This window comes from Bombyx mori, chromosome 16 (genome assembly GCF_030269925.1).
Source record: "Bombyx mori chromosome 16, ASM3026992v2".
NCBI classification, from domain to species: domain Eukaryota; kingdom Metazoa; phylum Arthropoda; class Insecta; order Lepidoptera; family Bombycidae; genus Bombyx; species Bombyx mori.
Genome location: NC_085122.1, coordinates 8,853,029 through 8,876,878, shown reverse-complemented (window position 1 = coordinate 8,876,878; position 23,850 = coordinate 8,853,029). Strand labels below are relative to the sequence as shown.

Below are 23,850 nucleotides of genomic sequence, written 5' to 3'. Positions count from 1 at the left end.
TTATCATAAAAACTAACCTACATTTCGTTACCACATCGCATAGCTCTTACTTAGTGACATCATGGTGACATCAAAAGCTCTCTTATTGTTGAAACAGATCTATTTCAATTACTTTTTTTATTTTAATATTTCAATTATGTGTATACGATTTATAAAGGTAAAGCAAAACAATAACAATTGATAAAATTAGAAAACAACAATTATAATGTTGCAATCCTTAATAGCAATATTTTGTTTGATAGACCATAAATAAAAGAAGAACAAAGATCCCTTGAAGTGTTAGCTGTAGTTAAATTAATTTCAATAATGTTATATCTTATCATAACTTATGCAAATGTTTACTTTCATATTTTTTAAAACCAAATTAAATTATTTATATTTGAATAAAATAAATGATAGCTCAAGATTTACTTTTAGATTGACTTTACAAATTTAGAAACTTAAATAAATTTCAATGGAATTAATTATATTCAATCTAGATAATTTAATGTCCTCCAAGTTTCATATTCGTCGAAAATAGAAATAAATTTGTTAAAAAAAAAGAGTACTTATTGACTTCGAACTGAATTTCCGTATTGCACACATTTGCAATCAAGCTATTTGGTTACCTAATAAGCGTACATTAGGACGTTAATAATTCTTCAATAGGTATTCGTAATTTTTTTTAAATATTACATGTTTTATGTAAATAGAAAACCAGAAAAATACCTAGCAGAAGACTTAATTTTGCGCCAGCAAAACTATTAGGCCCGTTGCCAGTTGATGAGAAAAAGGACATTGGATATGAAAGCAGTGGATATGATGAAAGCGTATCCAGATTCAAACATGGAATCGTTCCATATTACATCGATTCTAAAACATATGGTAATAATAAAAATAATGTTTGTGATTTGTGTACCTCCTGTGTGCATCATTTCCTCAGTGACTACCTGTCGTGAAAGTGGGTCATAATTTTCTCTTCCATTATATCTAACTATCTTTTTCTGTCGACGTGGACAAAATGTTAGATATTGGTTTAAGAAGGTGCCTTGCTACTCTCTTTCTGACCCCATAGCCAATAACTTACTCTACTAAACATTAAAACTAACTTTACTATGAATTTAAAGTTACAGTGGAGCTAAGGCACTATTCATTTCAGACGCTGATTTAGCAGAATCAATTATAAAAGCATTCGATTACTTTGAGAAAGCCACATGCATCCGCCTGCAAAGGTTACGTGAACGACCGACAGATAAAGAATCTTTAAAGTCTGTCAGTTGGCTGTACATCACAAACCCTACCGGGATACGCCAATGTGTTCATAGTAACGAACGGATGGAAACTAGTGGTGTTCAGGTAATGATATATAGTGATCAACTCCTTTTGCATACGTGATATCGGCCTAGAATTTCACTACCCTATCTCTTCCCGTGTATAGCATAAAAGCGATTATTGTAGTTACCAAAGAAAGGTCAGAAACGTCCTTGAGTATTTTACCAGCAGATCATGATCGTTAAACAGAATGATGATAGGGAAAAGCATACGCGAATAAGTACCACCGGACTAACTGCTTAAATAGGTTCGCAAATTTATAGAGATGTGGCGGGATTGATTATTATAGTCCTCCATCGTGAAGTGAATACTTTATCGTAGGCGTTTATCAACACGTGCTAAATAGGTATTCCCTTCCCCAGTTCCTGCCTAGGTTAGAACACTGCCGTAATTCCAACGCTTGATACGTGTACACGTCGTTCACTTTGAAGGTATTAATAGCATCGATACTTTGACACATTCATTAGGATCGTGATCTTAATTTTGATACTATGGATGGACAGACACTATTAACCAGAAGATACCTTATCATCCGAGCGATGACTACACCAAGTTATACCTTTCTAACCCTATCTTACGTAACGTCTAAGGCACATTGCAGGTCCACGCGGGTGGATCACAAGGATTTATACGCAAATCAATCATACGATCAAAGAGGGGTATAGCAGCCGTTATATCAATGCAAATGAGACCTTAATGTTTCGAGGAAGGCGAGTCTAATCAACTGTGGTCGCGACGGTATGCGTTGCTGTTGAATACTAGGTGGCTCGTTCAGCTATTCACCGAATATGAAATTAACAACATAGCATACGCTTAGATTACATATTCGGTGATTATAAAAGCCCATATACATCTACAACGTAAATGCTGCCACCCACCTTGAGATATGAGTTCTAAGTTCTCACTTTTAACAGTACAAGGGCTGCCCTGCCCTTCATACCGAAACGCATTACTGCTTCACGGCAGAAACCGTGCTTGAAACCTGGTACCTACCCGTGCGGACTCACAAGACGTCCTACCACCAGTAAAACTATGAACTAAATGAAAGATTCCTTCCAGATGATCGTATTAGGGTACGACTGCATGTCCTCGGGTGATATAGCTCATGAAATCATGCATGTACTTGGTTTCTCGCACGAGCATACACGGCGTGATAGAGACAATCACATTACTGTATTGTGGGACAATATAAAACCAGGTAAAAAAAGTGCTAACCTAGAGTATATTTTTTTTACAAGAATCCCACTAAAAATATCTACAATTCTAAGACAAAATCTTAAAAATTCTCAATAGCATTTTTAGTTTAGCCGATAATAAACGATTCTCGATCTTAAAATGCAATAGATACAGACATTTTTTCAAGTAAATAGTCGTTAAATATATGTAACAGTTACTTAATTAAATACGAACATAAATTTATGAATAATAATAATAATAATTGGCAACAACTCACGCACGGTTATCCGACTTCAATTTAAGATTCCCTATGTTATGGGTACCAGACACTAAAAAATAGACTTATATAGCTTGATTACAATTTCTCTGGACCTCGCTGGAATGTGCGTTTAGCGGTAGGCAGCGGCTTGGCTCTGCCCCTGGCATTACTGAAGTCCATGGGCGACAGTAACCACTCACCATCAGGTGGGCCGTATGCTCGTCTGCCTATTGTTTTGCTCGTTACAATATCTCTGGACCTCGCTGGAATGTGAAGCCCCTTCCCGTTTCCCTTTTACCCGGTCCAGAGATAATGTAAACGGTTTGTAGTGACCTTTATAGCTACCACTATTGTATTGCTCGTTACAATATCTCTGGATCTTGCTGGAATGTGAAGCCCCTCCTCGTTTCCCTTTCGCCAGGTCCAAAGATAATGTAACCGGGTTGTAGTGACCTTTATAGCTACCACTATTGTATTGCTCGTTACAATATCTCTGGACCTCGCTGGAATGTGAAGCCCCTTCCCGTTTCCCTTTTACCCGGTCCAGAGATAATGTAAAGGGTTTGTAGTGACTTTTATAGCTACCACTATTGTATTGCTCGTTATAATATCTCTGCATTTTGCTCGAATGTGAAGCCCCTCCTCGTTTCCCTTTCGCCAGGTCCAAAGATAATGTAACCGGGTTGTAGTGACCTTTATAGCTACCACTATTGTATTGCTCGTTACAATATCTCTGGACCTCGCTGGAATGTGAAGCCCCTTCCCGTTTCCCTTTTACCCGGTCCAGAGATAATGTAAACGGTTTGTAGTGACCTTTATAGCTACCACTATTGTATTGCTCGTTTTACAATATCTCTAGACCTCGCTAAAATGTGAAGCCCCTCCTCGTTTCCCTTTCGCCAGGTCCAAAGGTAATATAACCGGGTTGTAGTGACCTTTATAGCTACCACTATTATATTGCTCGTTACAATATCTCTGGACCTCGCTGGAATGTGAAGCCCCTCCCCGTTTCCCTTTCGCCAGGTCCAGAGATAATGTAAAGGGTTTGTAGTGACCTTTATAGCTACCACTATTGTATTGCTCGTTACAATATCTCTGGACCTCGCTGGAATGTGAAGCCCCTTCCCGTTTCCCTTTTACCCGGTCCAGAGATAATGTAAACGGTTTGTAGTGACCTTTATAGCTACCACTATTGTATTGCTCGTTTTACAATATCTCTAGACCTCGCTAAAATGTGAAGCCCCTCCTCGTTTCCCTTTCGCCAGGTCCAAAGGTAATATAACCGGGTTGTAGTGACCTTTATAGCTACCACTATTATATTGCTCGTTACAATATCTCTGGACCTCGCTGGAATGTGAAGCCCCTCCCCGTTTCCCTTTCGCCAGGTCCAGAGATAATGTAAAGGGTTTGTAGTGACCTTTATAGCTACCACTATTGTATTGCTCGTTACAATATCTCTGGATCTTGCTGGAATGTGAAGCCCCTCCTCGTTTCCCTTTCGCCAGGTCCAAAGATAATGTAACCGGGTTGTAGTGACCTTTATAGCTACCACTATTGTATTGCTCGTTACAATATCTCTGGACCTCGCTGGAATGTGAAGCCCCTTCCCGTTTCCCTTTTACCCGGTCCAGAGATAATGTAAAGGGTTTGTAGTGACCTTTATAGCTACCACTATTGTATTGCTCGTTATAATATCTCTGGATCTTGCTCGAATGTGAAGCCCCTCCTCGTTTCCCTTTCGCCAGGTCCAAAGATAATGTAACCGGGTTGTAGTGACCTTTATAGCTACCACTATTGTATTGCTCGTTACAATATCTCTGGACCTCGCTGGAATGTGAAGCCCCTTCCCGTTTCCCTTTTACCCGGTCCAGAGATAATGTAAACGGTTTGTAGTGACCTTTATAGCTACCACTATTGTATTGCTCGTTTTACAATATCTCTAGACCTCGCTAAAATGTGAAGCCCCTCCTCGTTTCCCTTTCGCCAGGTCCAAAGGTAATATAACCGGGTTGTAGTGACCTTTATAGCTACCACTATTGTATTGCTCGTTACAATATCTCTGGACCTCGCTGGAATGTGAAGCCCCTCCCCGTTTCCCTTTCGCCAGGTCCAGAGATAATGTAACCGGGTTGTACACGTTAAAATACATACTTATATAGATTACCAAACCCGACACAGACCAAACGTACATCAGACAATGCTATCCCGATGTGGGAATCGAACCCACGACCCTCGGCGCAACTGTCAGGGGCGCTAACTACACTGCCGAGTCAGTCGCTATCGAGTTATACATACACTACCTTTAATTTCTCGTTTAAGGTTACAAAAAATACTTTGATATCAGCGAAAGAAAATTCCAGAGTACAGTGGAAAGTCTTCCCTATGATCACGCGAGCGTTCTTCACTATCCTTCCAGAGCGTTCTCTAGAAACGGGCAGGTCACCATTATCGCGAAGGTATTATTTACTCTAATATAAGAATTTGATGACTTCCTATGCTCGGTTCACTGAACGCCCAGCTCCGTGGTAATCAAGGAAAAGGTGGCTCAATACTTCCATTAGTCAAATTTCCATCTCTAGTACTTGTTAATGGTATATAGATTGCGATTTGTTGCATTCAGTATAAATGCAAGTATATCGTAGTTTCTAAATAATGAATCGATTATTATTCCTTGGACTTCTACGATGATGACGTAGGGCGATAACTCTATTCATTCTCGATAACCTGCTTATTGCTCGTTAAAATATGCGATATTTACTTAGCTTTTCTTTTTCCTTTGCCTAAATTAAAAACCGTACTACGATGATCAATCTCAGCTCTATTGTGTACTGTTGTAACATCTGTTACTAAGTATTTATTTTCCACACACATTTATTTATTTCTCTGTATTTAATATTACTTAAACAGACTTCATGGTTAAAGTTACTTAATGAATTTATTGTTTGCTTAACTTACTCTATCTACTATTGCAGAAATTAACAAAAAAAAACATTTAATATTTACTAGACGCTTCTGGCCATTCGTTTCTTAGTATTAAAGGGTTATTTAATACCAAAAAACGAATGGTTGGTATCAAATAAAATACAGCTGAAATCAGTATATCCAAGCGTTTTAATTAAGTATTTAGTGGGGTCCAGGTAGAGGTTGTTGTTACTCTCTGTGTATTGTATGATCCATAAAGAGCGCTCTGAGAAATTTAGTGAGAAAATTTCGTAATCTTAAAAAGGTCTCGGATCTTCCCGATCCATTCTCGGTGCTTTTAAGCTTTGGAAGCGATGTTCACCGTTTGAGAGTCGAAAATTCGATGTGCAACTTAATGTGTGTCTGTCACACTACCCACTGAGTTTCTCGCCGGATCTTCTCAATGGGTCGCGATTCCGATCCGGTAAGAAATTCTAGGAAGCATTGCTCTTACCAAGGCAGACATTAGCAATCCTTCAGGTTGAGCCCAATCAGCTCGCCTACCAATCAGGTGGAAACCAAAATAACCCCTCAAGGCTACTGTTGATGGAGAAAGGTATGCAAAAACAAAGATATAGCCTCAACGTCGTGTGCCATTTGGCAGTGCCAACTGTCTTGTCATTACCGATGTTCATGAGTGACAGTGACAACGGTGGTGAGTTCCTCTACCATCGAAAACAGTAAAAAGTAAGTATTGCCATAACAAACAGATTAATAATCTAACGTTGAATATTTCACATAGTCTGGCATCCAAATTGGTCAACGCACGGGCTTGAGTGAAACCGACATCGAGAAAGTCAGTCTGGTGTACTCCAAAGAATGCATCAAAAGGAACAAGGACTACTTACTGAAAACATGCCCAAGTGTTGTGAAAAACGGGGGCAGAGAGACTAATATAACACAACGAGAAATTGAAGACTACTTCAAGGATAGGCTATGGCCATTTGGAATCGTAAATTTTAAACTAATGGACAAAATAGAATTTTGTAAGCTATTTAGATTTTTAGAACTTATTAGATTTTAATAAAATAATAAGAAAATATGTTACAGTTAAAAAGTGCTTTCTAGAATAACTTTAGAAATGATATTAAAGAAAATTAACAAAATAGTCAAGTGCCTAATATAAAAGTTTCCCTCTCTTATCACAAGTCATTAAACAGACCTTTTGTTTCTTGCTTACCCTATTATTCGTATCCAAAAATGTATCCATATCAGTACACTTTTCAGTATGGCACATAAGCGCATTGAAATATTACTAAAATTATAAAAGTCGACAAGATCTTATGAAACTACCAATTTATGTTAACTTTTTGGAAATCATCGAATTGATCTATAAATATCTTCGATCATCAATAGATAAATATAAATAAAATTGGAGTGTCTGTTTGGAATATTGAAATAAACTCTTTTTACTACATGCATATGCATATATATACACCAAAATAACACTTTTTACAATTTTTGTCTCTCTGTCTGTCTGTTTGTTCCGGGTGCGGTGAACGGCTGAACCGATTTTGATGGGACTTTCACTGATAAGAGTAACTTAGCTTTTTTTAGACTAGCTTCGCCCCGCGGCGTCGCCCGCGATACGACAATAACCGCGGGTAACATCGCGGGACTCAGCTATCAATAACAAAACTTAATGTTTCCGAAGCGAAGCGAGGGCGGGTCGCTTGTCATAAATAAATACATAGCACTTATACAAAATTTTACTTACAGCTGCCGAAGAAAAAGAAAACATACGTTCAGTCATAAGTCATATCGAAAAAGAAACATGTATTAAATTCAAAGACGTTACCGACGATAATGATTTACCTGCGTCGAATGATGTATCAGAGAAACAAGTCGACGGTCCAAAGAATGAAACATCTGATAAAGATGACGAAGCTGCAAGTCCCAATTTATCTGAAAATGAAGTGAAAACTAGCAATGACGAAACCGAAATGAAACAAGCAAGTGCCGAAAATGAAGCCACAAATGTCCAGCTGGGTAAGGCTACTAATTTTACGAACTGATAAAAAGCATTAAAATGGCTAGCCCTTAAAATAAGATGTGATACGAAATGTACATGATAATATAAAGTTCCTATGATTCAACTTCCATATCACTCTCCAAATGACTGTTTTATGACTCGTTTAGATCATAAAGACTAGAAATTTAATTAATTAAATACATCATTGTGAATCATATTAAATTTAATTTCAGTAAAACAAAACAATAATACGAAACGATTTGCAATGAATACAGCATCGGAAATTCGTCGACATGCAATGCACATTCTGGTATTGAAACGATCCACACAACCAGGTTGTACGTGTCCGCCACCGGGAAGATTTGACGGATATAAAGTAAGTGTCCTAGTAGTAAAGAAGAAAAGAAAAACAACAAGGAGTCGAGCAAAAATGATAAATTTAATAATTTCATTTTGTCGCACTTAGGATCTCCTTAAGCTCCAATTCTCTTAAAAAATGTATGATTCAAGCTGGCCGTTACAGGTCTAGTAGTATTTAAATATTCATGAAAATACTACCGATTCTGAATGTAGTTTCACGTTTGTGAAGACTTCTTTTAGAACAGTTCATTTTCATTTGATTACTTAACCTTCTCTATGTAAACCCAAAAATACTTAAAATACGTTTATACAAAAAAAACGAAAAGGACTAAGTATAGTTAACACAAATAGCAATGTTGACAAAATATTTTAAACTTGTTCGAAAAACAAATCATACTTTCATTTTACTTAAGCATTTTGAAATATTCTGGTGAGATATTCGTTGAATTTATAAAATATGCATTTTGATTTCAGGAGCTAGAGATAAACAGTGATTGCTTCAATTCCGTCAACGATCTACTTCATGTTTTCGTCCACGTTTTAGGCTTAGACCATCAGCACAGCATGTACGATCGAGATCAGTATTTACATATAGTTTGGGATAATCTTAGTTCTGGTAAGAATTTTGGATATTGCTAAGTTTTATGTTTTTGTATTTGCCTGGAAAATGTGTGAAAAAAATGCATCTGCGACTTGATATTTATGGGACTGAGAGACTTATATTTCATGTCTTTGTAACTATCATTCACATTATCGTTTCTGTGGACTCCGGCAGTAACTGGTACCGCGAAGTCGTTAACCCGGATAAATGGTAATCAAACAAAATTGAAAATATGTATTTGAATTACAATTAAATATCTCCCCGTTTTGCTACTTTGAACTTAACAACCTCATTTTGCGCGATGACTATATTTGTTATAATACATTATATTTTGAAATCATTTATTCAGATTTATTTGTTTCTTTGATTTACTTATACTTTTACTGATAATTATGAGACCCTAGATAATTTTCATTACAAGACACACAGCAGAAGTTTATATAGACGCTGACACGTTTAAAATTAGTTGGATTATATTACGTTACTTTAACTTAAGCAATAAAATAAAATTGCACTCCTTAGATATGAGAGAAGAAATGAAAGTTATCCTACCCCCGGCTGCTTCGGTTGGATTCCAATATGACTATCAAAGCGTTATGCACTACCCGTGGCTGCAAATTAAGAACGGAGTCACAAACATTATGTACCCTATTTGGGTGAGACATACATCCTATTTGGATGACACATACAATTTTAAAAGTATTATTTTTTGACAGTTAAACTGACAACGAAATATTTTGAAACGCCAATACGAGTATCTGAATAATGAATTCTGTTGTATTGTTAATAACTATGGCTTCTTAACTCTTTACTATCGGTGTGGGAAAATGAAACAAAATCGCTTTTTTTATTATTGCTTAGTTGGGGGGACGACCTCACAGCCCACCTGGTGTTAAGTGGTTACTGCAGCCCATAGACATCTACAACGTAAATGTGCCACCCAGCTTGAGATATAAGTTCTAAGGTCCCAAGTATAGTTACAACGGCTGCCCCACCCTTCAAACCGAAACGCATTACTGCTTCACGGCCAAAATAGGCAGGGCGGTGGCACCCACCCGCGCGGACTCACAAGAGGTCCTTCCGCCAATAATTACGCAAATTATAATTTTGCGGTTTTGATTTTTATTACACGATGTTATTCCTCCACCGTGGATGTCAATCGAGAACATTTGTTAAGTACGTATTTCATTAGAAAAATTGGTACCCGCCTGCGGGATTCGAACACCGGTGCATCGCTACATACGAATGCACCGGGCGTCTTATCCTTTAAGCCACGACGACTTCAAAATGTAAGTCATACAAGAAAAATGTCACTAAAATACTAGAATTAGAGATTTAAAATAAAATTATCGTGGAAGATGCAATATGTAATATTTATAAGGTTTAAAAATTTATCTCACATCATTTTTATTTTACCAGAACGACGGATGGGCAATGGGACATTGGCAAGGACTTAGCTCGACGGACGTCCAGAAATTAAATCTACTTTATTTCAACCAATGCACGGCAAGATCTATGCAAGAAAACAACTAGTTATCTCCAATAAACAATTTACATTATACATTGAACGGTTTCTTTCAAATTTAGTGCTCTTTAGAAATAAATTAAAAAAACTGCAATTACAAAAAAACATTCCACTTAACTTTCAATGCTAATTGAAATTTATAGTCGAATTTCATGTTTAGGCTTACACTACGGGCTTACAGTTAAAATACATATTTATTTATTTTTAAATAAAATGACAAACAAATAGTTGTTGTGATAGAAGTTTATTTAATTCCTTCTTTTTTCAAAGATTTATTAATAAATTTCTGTGTTAAGTAACTATTTCCTTCTTTGCTTTGTATATCACCTTTAACCTTTGTAGATATATTATCAGCATATTGATCACCTCGATTAGTATAATCACTTTCATCTGCTTGTTCACTTTCATACTTTCCACTATCTTTCTCTGTATCATCTTCATCTGTAGCTCTATTATAGGTTGAATTGTTTTTATCCTGCTGCCTGCCTGCTACAGCATTTTCCAGCAATATATCCCTGCAAGCATCGATTAGCTCTTCCACTGTTCGCTTGTTACATTCGTGTGTGAAGTACAATTTCAATTTCATTTTATCCAATTGGGATAATTTATCACCAGATCTTATAATCATTCCGGGAATCTAAAAATACAATATTCGGACTTGAGAATTCCAAATTCAAATCACTTTTACATCTAAAAAAATAGTCGTGGCCTAAAGGATAAGACGTCCGATACATTCGTATCAAGCGATAACGACTGCCGGTGTTCGAATCCCGCAGGCAGGTACCAATCTTTCTAATGAAATATGTACTCAACAAATGTTCACGATTGACTTCCACGATGAAGAATTAACATCGTGTAATAAAAATCAAAACCGGAAAAATTATAATTTGCGTAAATACTGGTGGTAGGACCTCTTGTGAGTCCGCATGGATAGGTATAACTACATTGCCTATTTCTGCAGTAATGCGTTTCGGTCTTCTTTTTTTTTAATTGCTTAGATAGGTGGACGAGCTCACAGCCCACCTGGTGTTATGTGGTTACTGGAGCCCATAGACATCTACAACGTAAATGCGCCACCCACCTTGAGATTTAAGTTCTAAGGTCTCAGTATAGTTACAACGTCTGCCCTAGCCTTCAGACCGAAACGCATTACTGCTTCACGACAGAAATAGGTAAAGCGGTGGTACCTACCCGCGCCTACTCACAAGAAGTTCACCACCTGTAAATATCAGGTCATATGGCCTACCTGATTATGAGTGGCTACCGTCGCCCATGGACTTCAGCAATGCCAGGGGCGGAGCCAAGCCGCTCTGCCTATCGTTAAGTAATCTCCACAAGCCTCGTTTGAAGAAAAACATGTCATATCGCTCGGGAAACATCGTTCAGTGTTCGACAAAGTTTCAACGTTAGCTACAATGGTTTTTTTTATGAATGAGGAATTTCCAGTTTCACCAGGACATATAGGCGAGCAAAGGCTCAGCCAGAAGGGGTGGTATTTGCTAACAGCTGCCCGAGCAAAGGAAACCTAACAACTCAAGAGCAACTGCTTCGCGAATGAATCTATTACCGGATCGGAATCGCGACCGGAGAAGATCCGTCGAAAAACTCGACTGCATCAGCCAGGGCTTAGGTTGCTCGGTAGGATAATCGAGCAAGGTAACCAGGGTCCCTAAGACTGCTCCTGGCGTTAAAAGGAAAGCCTTTAATGCATGAGTTATTGGATCTGATGGATCCGTAAGGACGTGGGTTGCAATTGTCTGCATTGTTCTACGTACACCCAATATTATTATGATTTTTTTTATTGCTTAGATGGATGGACGATCTCACAGCCCACCTGGTGCTAAGTGGTTACTGGAGCCCATAGACATCTACAACGTAAATGCGCCACCCACCTTGAGATATAAGTTCTAAGATCTCAGTATAGTTACAACGGCTGCCCTACCCTTCAGACCGAAATGCATTACTACTTCACGGCAAAAATAGGCAGGGCGGTGGTATCTACCCGCGCGGACTCACAAGAGATCCTTCCGCTAGTAATTACGCAAATTATAATTTTTGCGAGTTTGATTTTTATTACACGATGTTATTCCTTCACCGTGGAAGGCAATCGTGAACATTTGTTGAGTACGTATTTCAATAGAAAAATTGGTACCCGCCTGGGGTTCGAAGATCGGTGCATCGAATCGCTCAACACGAACGCACCGGACGTCTTAACCTTTAGGCCACGACGACTTCGATTATTAAGAATTATTTATTATTATTAATAAGACTTATTAAGAACATAGAAGTTCTTATGAGAGTAAGTAGTCGACGAATTGCGGGACACCAGTCGACCGATGGAATTATTGCTATAAGAACCGGCCCGTGAACTGTTTTGTGATCGGAATCGGCTCTTACCAACGGCGCTATAGTAGCTTCGCCATTAACACTGAAGGCCCGATCGTGGAAGTGCATAACACTTTGAGGGTCGTATTCAACGACAGGTCTGTTTGGCTCGTTTGCGGTTTGCATCAGGAACAGTGGTCGATATTCTAAATTAAAAAAAACACAAGTAACACATAAATGGAATACAGATTTCGATCACAATAATTAAAAGAAGAGAAAGAAATTTGTTAGAGAACACTATTTATCCTTACCATATTAAATAAAAGTATATATATTTGTATAATATATTATAATATATAAAGTAAGTATATGTAAGTAAAGTAAGTATATGTGTGTTTGTGTGTGTGTGTGTGTGTGTGTGCATATTGTTTTATATCTTGTAATGTGTATATATACTTATATGTAATGTTTACATTATGCACTAGGTTTTTGTCTGTATCCTTATTGTCGTGTTTCTTCTAACAGCTGTGTACAAAATATATTAAATAAATAAAAATGCTTAAAAAGGCAATAAAAGTCTGATGGGTACAAGCGGCTACATAAGTGCATGGACCACCTTATGTTCTATATTAATTTGAACACGACGGAAACGGTATTGTAATTTTTATTACGGTATTGGTATTTATGATGGGCATAGTACATCAATAAAATTATTTTTCAATTTGACGACAAAGACAACACGATATAGCTTCGACGCAATCCTAATTAGTAATTCCACTGATTAAATATTTAATGAGGTTGACTAAATAATTAATTATTATTTCCTTGTTTCTTGCTTTAGTGTTCACTTCGACTGTTATTGCTTCCAAGATAATTTAAGCGAGTAAAGACATACATATGTACATATTATGTACAAATAAGTATATTTGATATGTCGATTTCTTTGCTAGGATATTAATAAAACATGTTAAATTTACACTTTCACGAAAACCACTTCTAAATTGGCTTGAGTATGGTAAAGATAATGTTGTTATTGTTGTAGTCCTAGGGTACCACACTGGTACATAGGGCCCTCACAAGTTGTCTCCACTTGACCCTGTCTTGCGCTTGCTCCATGACATCACTCCAGGTCACATCGGCAGTACTCATATATAGCGTAATCTTATCTTATCTTATATCTTTAAATGAGCAATTCTTGTATATATATATAATCTGAATCTCGGAAACGGCTCTAATGATTTTCATAAAGTTTAGTATACAGGGGATTTCGGGGGCGATAAATCGATCTAGCTACGATTTATTTTCACAAAATGTTGTTTAATTCGTGTTTTCAATAATCAACTTTATCGATAATTTTGATTTTTTTCTTTAAATAACCAGTTCATATATTTTTTTATTGTTCTGTCGGTAAGATCGAAAAATATTATTCATATTTCATCATTTTATCAATATGTAATTCGTATAAAAATATAATTTCTAAAAAACACAATTTATCAAAAAAAAAAACTATTTATCTAGTTTTAAATATAACTATGTAGTTTTAAATATAAATATAAAGAGTAATACATACTGGGCTGCATGTTTTCCCATAAAATTCGAATGTATTTATCCCGATGCGGATGCGTAACCTCATCATTAAAGCCGAGGGCGTGCAGCAATGAATGCATTATATTCGTATGAAGCATACATTCGAAGCCCAATGTTACTATCTGTTAAAAATTCAACCAATTTACGTTACTGTCTTTTTAATGATATCGACCCACCTACTGTTAAGGTGTTCACAGACCGCACCCTTAAATTCCGCTACCAATCATGATTCTCAGATATACCCTATAACTGTTTACAACTGTAACTGTTACAACTGTAACTGTTACAACTGTAACTGTTACAACTGTAACTGTTACAACTGTAACTGTTACAACTGTAAGTGTTACAACTGTAACTGTTAAAACTGTAACTGTTACAACTGTAACTGTAAGAACTGTAAACAGTTTTCCGATGTATGTAACTTTCGTGAACTACCCTCCCACCGCCCAGCAACTGTTATCGACTAATTAATGGAGCTCAAACGTCCTCCTTCTCCTCAAATTGGTCGCTTATTACAGATTTACGGATATGGAGAGTAGAGATAAGCCGAACTCTCTTACATAGAAAACAATTTAAAAAGTGTCCAGCTGTAAACTGCAATTTACATCTGAAAATCCATCTTAATAGCGCTAGCGTAGCAAATTATATGAATATAAATATAGCGGTTGTGAACGGAGTAAAGTGTGCCGAATTCAATAAATTAATATAAAATTTTTTAGAGCTGTTTTTTAAATTAAACCTCTTGCTACGATGGCTACACCTGAATTGATCGCTTTTCAACGACACCATAAATATACCGACTTCGTGGTCATATTATGTAGAATTAAAAAAAAAGAGAAAAAAAAAAGTGTTTATTAAAATTTTGAATAATCATTTATTAGCCTTGAACCCACCATACAGGTGTCACTAAAATACTATAAAAATAATATACACTAAAAATACATATAATTAATTGAATACGACGATAATAAGTTGCGACTTGTATTTTATTTGTTGCGCTAAAAGGATGGAAGCTAGGGCTTTACCTGGTTCGCGGTAACAAAGTTCATAGACAATGTCATAAGTGCTTTGCGCCTTTTTGATTTTTTTCCTGCCTATGCTGGTAACCTCGAGGGGTTATACCAGTTTCACCGAGCGAGTAGGTGAGCTCACGGGGCTCTAACCTAACGAGCTGCTAATACTAGCCCTAGCAAGAGCACATCTTCGCAGAATCTACCACCGGATCGGAAACAACGGCGGATCCAGGGGGTGGGTCATGGGGGTCATGACCCCCCCTGAGCTAGTTCCAGGACTTGAACTAACTTGGACTAATTGAAGAACATCATGATTTACTTATTATCTATTGTTATCAAAATTAAATTATAAGTTCTTAACTTGCCCACGACTATGTGACCCCCTCCTGGCGCCAAAGCTGGATCCGCCCTTGATCGGAAACGTGACCCACTGAGAAGATCCGGCAAGAAACTCAGTGGGCTATCTCTGTGGGTTAGTTGGCACGTCGAAACCGCCGCGAAGGGTCCGACGACAACGTTGAACAGTGCTTTAGGTACCTAAGATCACTGATAGTGGATCGGGAGGAACCGCGCAAAAATTTCAATTGGCACCATATCGCAATTATTCCGTCCGTTCACGATTGCACGATGTAACTTTGGAGAGACGTTGAATATACATGAAATATCCATGTAAAATCAACAATTTAATGTTTTTTCCTGATTTTTTTTTATTGCTTAGATGGGTGAACGAGCTCACAGCCCACCTGGTGTTAAGTGGTTACTTGAGCCCATAGACATCTACAACGTAAATGCGCCACCCATCTTAAGAAGTTCTAAGGTCTCAAGTATAGTTACAACGGCTGCCCTGCCCCGCCCTTTGAACCGAAACGCATTACTCCTTCACGGCAGAAATAGGCAGGGTGGTGGTACCCACCCGCGCGGACTCACAAGAGGTCCTACCACCAGTAAATAAATTAATTACGCAAATTATAATTTTGCGGGTTTAATTTTTATTACACGATGTTATTCCTTCACCGTGGAAGTCAATCGTGAACATTTGTTGAGTACGTGTTTCATTAGAAAAATTTGTATCCGCCTGAGATTCGAACATCGGTGCATCGCTCAACACGAATGCACCGGACGTTTTATCCGTTAGGCCACGACGACTTCCTGCTATGATACGCAAATTTATACGGGTTCAAACCATATCATTCATCACTGAGTATTTTGAAAATCACATTTCGTCCGGTCACCGTCCTCGTCGAACCCGTCGCTTGCGACGAAGGGCTCGACGAGCGAATTAACCCACAGACACAGCCCACTGAGTTTCTTGCCGGATCTTCTCAGTGGGTCGCGTCTCTGCTCCGGTGGTAGACTCTGCGAAGCACTGCTAGCACTGCTAGCAACACTCCGGTTTGAGCCCCGTGAGCTCACCTACATGTTAGCGCGAAGCTGAAATAGCCTCTCAAGGCTAACAGCATAGACAGGAAAATTTCTATTTGCTCACATTTAACGGCATGGAAAAGATAACGCAAGAAAAAATCCAAAGAACCGTTGACCGCATTGCAAAGAACAATTATTGCTGAACTTACTACTTCTTTATATTCTCCGACTTGTAATTGATGTGTACAATCTCTCTCCTTCTGAGGGTTAGTAAAATGTAGCCATGACAAGTTCTTATCTGCCGGCTTCGAATTTAAGCGTTTGAAAATCAAACACGACGATTTTTCAATTGTCTTCATAGCTAACCGGATTCGATTCTCAATTATTTTATCTGTGCAAGAAAGATAATATACGTTAAAAGCGGACTTCTCGAATATATTAAGTGTATAATCTATGGCGGACTTTTTGGCGGGAACGCGAGGAGTGAAGTTGTGTGATTTGTTTTATTTTGTCTATTTAGTGTTTCTTCTGGTTTAAATGTGTAATAACGGTGGTTTATTAACTGTTTAATATCTGTGAAAGTGCACAAATGTGGGAAAATGAAACAAAGCCGCTGGACGCAACTTCTCGGGATTCTCCAAAAAGTCCACTGAAAAAATCTTAGTAAATGACCACCATTTTACTAAGATTATATTTCATTCCATATCATCTCATTTCATTTAATTTCATCCCAGTTGATTAACGTCTCATATTATCATTTTTCATACAAATAAGAATATAAATTAAAATAAGACATGACTTAAAGGTCTTAGTTACCAGGTCATAAAATCACTTAAAAAATTACGTTAAAAGCGAAAGCTGTGCCCCTTTTTCTTTTTTTTGTTTATAGGCTGTTTGGTATAATAAGTTTCTAAAATAAAGTAAACAAGTAACAATAACTTCTAGAGTAACATTGGTATATAAAGAATTATAACTTAGGCATAAAACTATGTAAGTTAGGTATTTTTTACTTACCGTAACTTTCTGGGTCGACATAATACGGAATGATTCCTAGGGACCATTTCAAACTCATCTCTGCAACTAAATGATGTGACGACTTAGTTACCGCTACTACAAAAATAAATAAATATATTCAGTAATTTTCTAATTCTGTCGCGTAAATTATATCGTTGTACGATACTATTATCGCTACCACCTCATTCCTTAAGATAGACGGCGCAGCGGCGTTCACTTTGTGGTGTTTATGGGCTAGGGTAATCACATAAGATAAAACGAGAACTCTTCTGTCGATTTATTTATTTAATTAGTCTACTTACAAATTAACAGTATAAATAATTAGCTTAGGTAATTCTTAACAACAACAATAAATCGCTGCAAACCATCATGGAATATATCCATTTCCGGAGCATAGGCTAGCAAGCCATTGAGTAGCGAGACAGCACGATGCGTCGGAGAGTTAGCGGTGTGCTGCGTACGCGCGTGCGTAGTACTAAGAAGCTGCCGCTGGCGACGCACCCCTCCACACATACATCCGCGCATGTAGCCATCAGGCACATATAACGACACTGATTCCAGTGCAGTGGAGTTATCAATTTAGTTAATCTAACGTAAAAAAAACTTAAAGTCCCTCCGTAAACAGTCCTACAACTAACTGTAAAGTTTCAAAACCATCGAATAAGAGACGTGTTATTAACACGCCTTTACTAGCTATCTAACACAAAAACACGCTTAAATAGCAAACCGAACTAACAGCGATGGATGGACGAGCTCACGGACCAACTGGTGTTAAGTGGTTACCGGAACTCATAGACATCTACAACGTAAATGCCGCCACCCACCTTGAAATATGAGTTCTAAGGTATAGTTTAGTTTCACGATTATACAATAACTTTACAATACCGTTATTACTTTCCAAGTGACTCCTTATCTCGCATTTACATTTCATAAATAATATAAGTAAACAAAACCAGTATAGTGTCTGAGTACTCGAAAACATTGCAATAGAAAGAATAAAAGTAAAATTTTATTTCACTTTTATTAGTCTCGTTGTAACGTTCTACACCATAAAACTGTTAGTTTTAATACAAAAAACGAAATTTGATTTTTGTATCAACAATATTATGACCGATTTCGAATATGGCTTGCAAGAATCGATACATCATTACCGTCAAAATTTTTAATTTGGCAGCACGGCCGAAGTGTACTAATTTTACTAATTTTTACTTCAATACGAATTGATGTGCTATCTGTACTCTTCACTCGTCAAGGATACCAAGGACCCATCAAAGCATTGAGCCGTTTGATGAAGATGATATATATACTTAATATACTAGAATGAAAACTATTCATGAATATTGTAAACTTGGCGCTAAGTCATAAGTGCTTTTTTATCTTTTAACTAGCGGCCCGCTCCGGCTCCGCTCGGGTCCTTAACAAACATTTCAATGATATTTGAAGTTGTTTTATTTTTTTAAATAAAAGAACACTTATTGCGGCATAACTATAATAGTTAGACATATGCTGCCGCGACATTTTTTGTAAATAACAAACATTATACAAAGTCGTAGTACATTATTTTATTCTATCATCAATAGTTTTCGCAGGGCACGCGATGTAAAGAATATTTTAGGTATTTGTTTTTACACCTTGGAGTTTTACATTATTGAAGTTTTAGTAAGGATCCCTAATTTTTTTCAAAAAAGATTATAGGATATGTCACTCGGTAATAGTCTAGCTTCCAAGCAGTGAAAGAATTTTTCAAATTGATTCAGTAGTTTCGGAGCCTACTCAATACAAACAAACAAATCTTTCCTCTTTATAATATTAGTATAGATGACTGTTTAGCATTTGCCTTCACATTGTAGTATACAAGATACGGTAAATAAATATAGAATTGAAAGTTTGTTTAATTTATAGGTAAACTCTTTGGCTTGAGATGTTAAGCTGTATTTTTTTTCTTATGTATCTTTAGCTCTTAACGTGTACCTAATAATGATGGCTTAGTAACCATTTATTAACTGTGAAGGTGCATAAGTGTAGGAAAAAGGTATAGATTCGCTGCGTGTCTTCTTGGTTCCTTCCAAAAAATTCATACTACTCTTTGTAAGCCATCATTTTACTGAGAGGTCTTTTCATTTTATCTCATCTGACACCTACTATATATTGTACCATCTCACCACACTCAATTTCATTTCATCCAATTCATTCGCATTTGTAGAGCTTGTTGTTGACTAGATCAAAAATGTATGGATACAATCAATTATTTTTTAGCAATTTAACATAAAATTAATTAGTCGAATCTAAAATACTTATAAGTTATTTTTGAAGTGAAAACTTCTTTAGAATCGTTGTGATTTCAAACCGGATGCAACGGAAAAAACGACAGGTAAGAGACACAAATACAAAAATGTGTAGGATGAAGCCAGCAAAGAATGAGACAGAAATATACATACTATTTAATACAGCGCCATCTGTGAGATTTTTTAATACTAACGTGTGTATGAAAGCTCTGGTAGTGAATTTTAATTTAGGATTATACGTGAAATTAAAATATCAATTCACAGAGGGCGCTACCTTACAATTATTTACTAATGACAAAATTTTACATATACTTAAGACGTTTAGGATAGTTGTATTTTAATTTTGGAAGGTTTCACTTCTACCACGTGTGAATTGCACACAATTTGTTTTTTTTTTTGAAGTGAAACTTAAAGAAGTTTCACTTCAAAACGCCGATAAAGATCGGCGTTGGAAAAAAATTTACCGTCACATTTTTCGGTTACGCGTCACATTTTTCCGTTACGCGCCATCTTTTTTGTATTCATGTCTATGATAATAAAATCCTTTTGTTTAAACTTTATCTAATTTAACTTTTTTGTATTCATGTCTATGATAATAAAATCCTTTTGTTTAAACTTTATCTAATTTAACTTTATTTAACCAATTTCTAGAAAGTTGCATGTAGATCATTTTTCGAAAAATAAGGCCATAAACAAGTTTCACTTCTTACGTGTGTACACTAGTACACGCACACATTTTTTTTATTCTTATCGTTACTTTTGCATTTGAAGCAGAAAAGATGGAATCTCTTTTTCTGTCTAAGACCCATTCAGTAGATCGATTCATTGTTTAAAGAATCGATCTTCTCTGATCGAAAAATGAATCTTCGAAAAATCGATCTTAGATAGTTTATCCCTATGTATCGACATATTACATCTCTGTGTGTCGTACATAGATAATACACGGGTGATGGAATAAAGAACTAAAATGGAATGTCTATGACTATAAGTAATCTGTAAATGGTGATAATTGATAAGAGTTCATGTTTTAGAATTGTTATTCTTTTTTCGCGTAGAATAGAACGTTCTAGTTAATAATTGTGTTCATTGAGAACAATGCTTCGTAATTTCGTTCTCCCGGTTGTATTTTTGGCTGTACTATCAGCTTCTCTTGCGAATACGTCGACCGGTTCGGTAGAGTTAGACGAAATTTCGTTCAATAAAGTAATAAACAAATTTGAAGCTTCTCTAGTAAAATTCGACGTTGCATTTCCATATGGAGATAAACACGATGCTTTTGTTGCACTCGCGAAGGACTCTAAAGACGTGGATGAACTTTTGATAGCTGAAGTCGGCGTGAAGGATTACGGTGAAAAAGATAACGAGGTATTGGCAAAGAAGTACGGAGCTACCAAAGATAATTTTCCTGTAGTGAGACTCTTCCTCAAAGGTAAAAATGATCCAATACCATTTGATGACTCCCAAGGTTTCACCACTGATGAACTTCGACGATTTGTTCGCGAAAACACCGGCTTGTATCTAAGTTTACCGGGCTGCGTGAGAAACTTAGACAAACTAGCTATTAAATTTATGAAAGCAAAAGGAGAGAACAGAAAAAAAGTGTTAAAAGAAACAGAAGAGCTGCAGAAAGAGTTTTCCGAAAAGGTATTAAACATTTAAATTTATTTTTAAATAACCATACATCTGTGATGATGTGGCGTTGCTTATTTACAATCTAATTAATAGTACTATCACATAACCTACCTTTTTGATCAATCAATTTACTGGTAGTACTGGCTAGTCAGCCTGGACAGGTAGATACCACCACCTGCCTATTTCTGCTATGAGCAATAATGTCATTCGGTTTGAAGGGTGAGCCAACCATTAGATTGTAAAAACTGAGACTCAGAACTCTTGTCTCAAAATGGGTGGTGGCCATGCTGTCCATGTCCAAGGGCTCTGGTGACCACTTAATACCAGGTGGGTTGTGAACTCACCCAACCATCTAAGCAATAAAAAAACATTTCTTTACAATTCTATTTTAATCATTTTCGTCTGAAAATTCAGTCAGAAACTCAGTAATACAATACATTTTAATAATCGCAATTTCAACTTTAGTTTTTTTTTTGCTACGTAAATAACAAGCTCATGAACCACCAGGTCTTAATTGGAGCTCATACATATCACAATCTTAGTGGAGCTACGAAGAAATTATATCTGAAAGTCTAGCCTATCTCAGTTGCTGTTTTAAAACTGCTGGTTCAGCCATCTAACTGCAAAAACACTGCTTTTAAGTGTAAATAATATTGAAATGTACTTGCAGAGTAGTGAATGTTATTGTAAAATGATAGTCGTTTATATTTTACTCAAGTGACAATATATTTATGAACCATAACTTACACATATTTATATAAATATAAGGATGACTGAACTTCTTTCCATCAATAGAAACTTTCCACCAATGGAAAAACTTAAAACTGCTATGTTATAATATAAAACAAAATTACATACATGTTTTAATTGCAAAAATATGAGGTTACTGAATAAAACGTACTAACTATGCAAATTAAATTACTTTTTAATTGTTACAGGAAGCTAAGTCTGCAAAAATCTACAAGACCATTATGGAGAAAATAATTGAAAAAGGCGATCAATTTATCAATACAGAACATGAGAGAGTCAAGAAAATTCTCAGTGGCAAAGTTTCTGATGAGAAGAAAAAAGAAATAGGCATCCGAATTAATATCTTACAAACATTCCACTTATATGACAAACAACCAAACATACCCACAAAAGAAGACCTGTGATAAGCTATGCTCATACTGAATTTACTATTATTACTTTAGAAATAATATTTACTTTACACTCCAGTTATGATAAGTCATTCCTAAGATTTTAATCAAAATCTGATAATTTTTATAAATCATAAATTTTACGTTATTTAAGTGATTGAACAATAGAGGTATTTTCAAAGGCTCCAAAATTTCCATTTACAGAGAGATGGCACACAAGAAAAAAAAATTTTATGTCATGTAATACTTACCTAACACAAGCATAAAACAATATACATATATAAATCCAGTTATTGTATTAATTTTGTGAAATTGAATGTCACATAGATATTTCAAATTAGAATTTTAATGAAAATTCAATAGTTACCTAACAGTAGCAATGTGTGGAAACCATTTTTATGAGGCAGTAAATTTTTCAATGTAAAATCAGAATATTTGTTTTAGGATTTTTCGTGTTTTAAACAGAGCACTTATGTTTTTTTTAAAAGGCACAAGAGAGTGATATAGTGTGGTGTGAAATAAAATATGTTATTTGTTTGTTTAAGAAATGCACAAATGAGTGATATTGTGTGGTTTTAAATAAATGTTTTTAAAACATTTTTATTTATTTATTTAATATCTCCGTAATAAAATAAATAGTTTAATTATATGTTTTAGAGAAAATTATTATTAGTAATTATTTGATGATTGATGATGCTCAACAACCGTAATTTTCCGATTCCAAATACGAAATTCATTAAAATGAAAATGAAATGAAATGAAATGAAAACGAAACGAAATGAGATGATATGGGAAGAAATATAATCTCAGTAAAATGATGGTCATTAACTGAGACTTTTTCAGTGGACTTTTTGGAAGATCCCGAGAAGTTACGTTGAGCGGCTTTGTTCACAACTTCACTCCTGGCGTTCCCGCCAAAAAGTGCAAACGTTTTCGTAAATGTCATTAAGACATACTATACTATCACTATAATAATATATAATATATTTATAACTAACACCAATAATTTTCAAGCGGAGAGTACAACTCGACCAAGCTAAGTTTGCACCTCGCTGGAATGCGGCGCCCCGCCCGCTTCGCCGCTCATCTTCCCGCAATCGGCTTGTCGCGTCAAGTGTCGCGTCAGTATCAAATACATTAAGTCAGTACCGTAAAATGGGGTAAATAGGGACAAAATCGAACTTCAGATTGAATTTTAAAATAGTTCCAATTAAATAGTCACTGCTCAACCAAAGAAATAAGTTGAGTCTTGAACGTACCTAGGTGATAAAAACCGTTACATTATTTTAATTATTAAATTTAAAGAAATAATCGGAAAAATAATGGCC

The 23,850-nt window shown here is 36.2% G+C and overlaps 3 protein-coding genes across 3 annotated transcripts; 2 read left to right on the top strand and 1 right to left on the bottom strand.

Annotated features, from left to right (window-relative positions):
* The first annotated feature begins 136 nt into the window (after positions 1-136).
* On the top strand, positions 137-10,467 carry LOC101746911 (uncharacterized). The gene is made up of 11 exons (XM_062673169.1): positions 137-157; positions 693-864; positions 1,139-1,335; positions 2,371-2,509; positions 5,066-5,202; positions 6,450-6,693; positions 7,427-7,696; positions 7,913-8,055; positions 8,514-8,655; positions 9,163-9,296; positions 10,060-10,467. The coding sequence occupies exons 1-11, from the start codon at positions 137-139 to the stop codon at positions 10,171-10,173; spliced, it is 1,713 nt and encodes a 570-aa protein (XP_062529153.1). The 3' UTR covers positions 10,174-10,467.
* LOC110385677 (seminal metalloprotease 1) lies at positions 10,394-23,644 on the bottom strand. The gene is made up of 6 exons (XM_021349780.3): positions 23,521-23,644; positions 17,467-17,562; positions 16,662-16,843; positions 14,061-14,199; positions 12,563-12,696; positions 10,394-10,802 (listed from the first exon to the last, which is right to left on the bottom strand). The coding sequence occupies exons 2-6, from the start codon at positions 17,522-17,524 to the stop codon at positions 10,410-10,412; spliced, it is 906 nt and encodes a 301-aa protein (XP_021205455.1). The 5' UTR covers positions 17,525-17,562; positions 23,521-23,644; the 3' UTR covers positions 10,394-10,409.
* Positions 20,634-23,119, top strand: LOC101741441 (protein windbeutel). The gene is made up of 2 exons (XM_004928780.5): positions 20,634-21,395; positions 22,322-23,119. The coding sequence occupies exons 1-2, from the start codon at positions 20,847-20,849 to the stop codon at positions 22,535-22,537; spliced, it is 765 nt and encodes a 254-aa protein (XP_004928837.2). The 5' UTR covers positions 20,634-20,846; the 3' UTR covers positions 22,538-23,119.
* Positions 23,645-23,850: the final 206 nt, after the last annotated feature.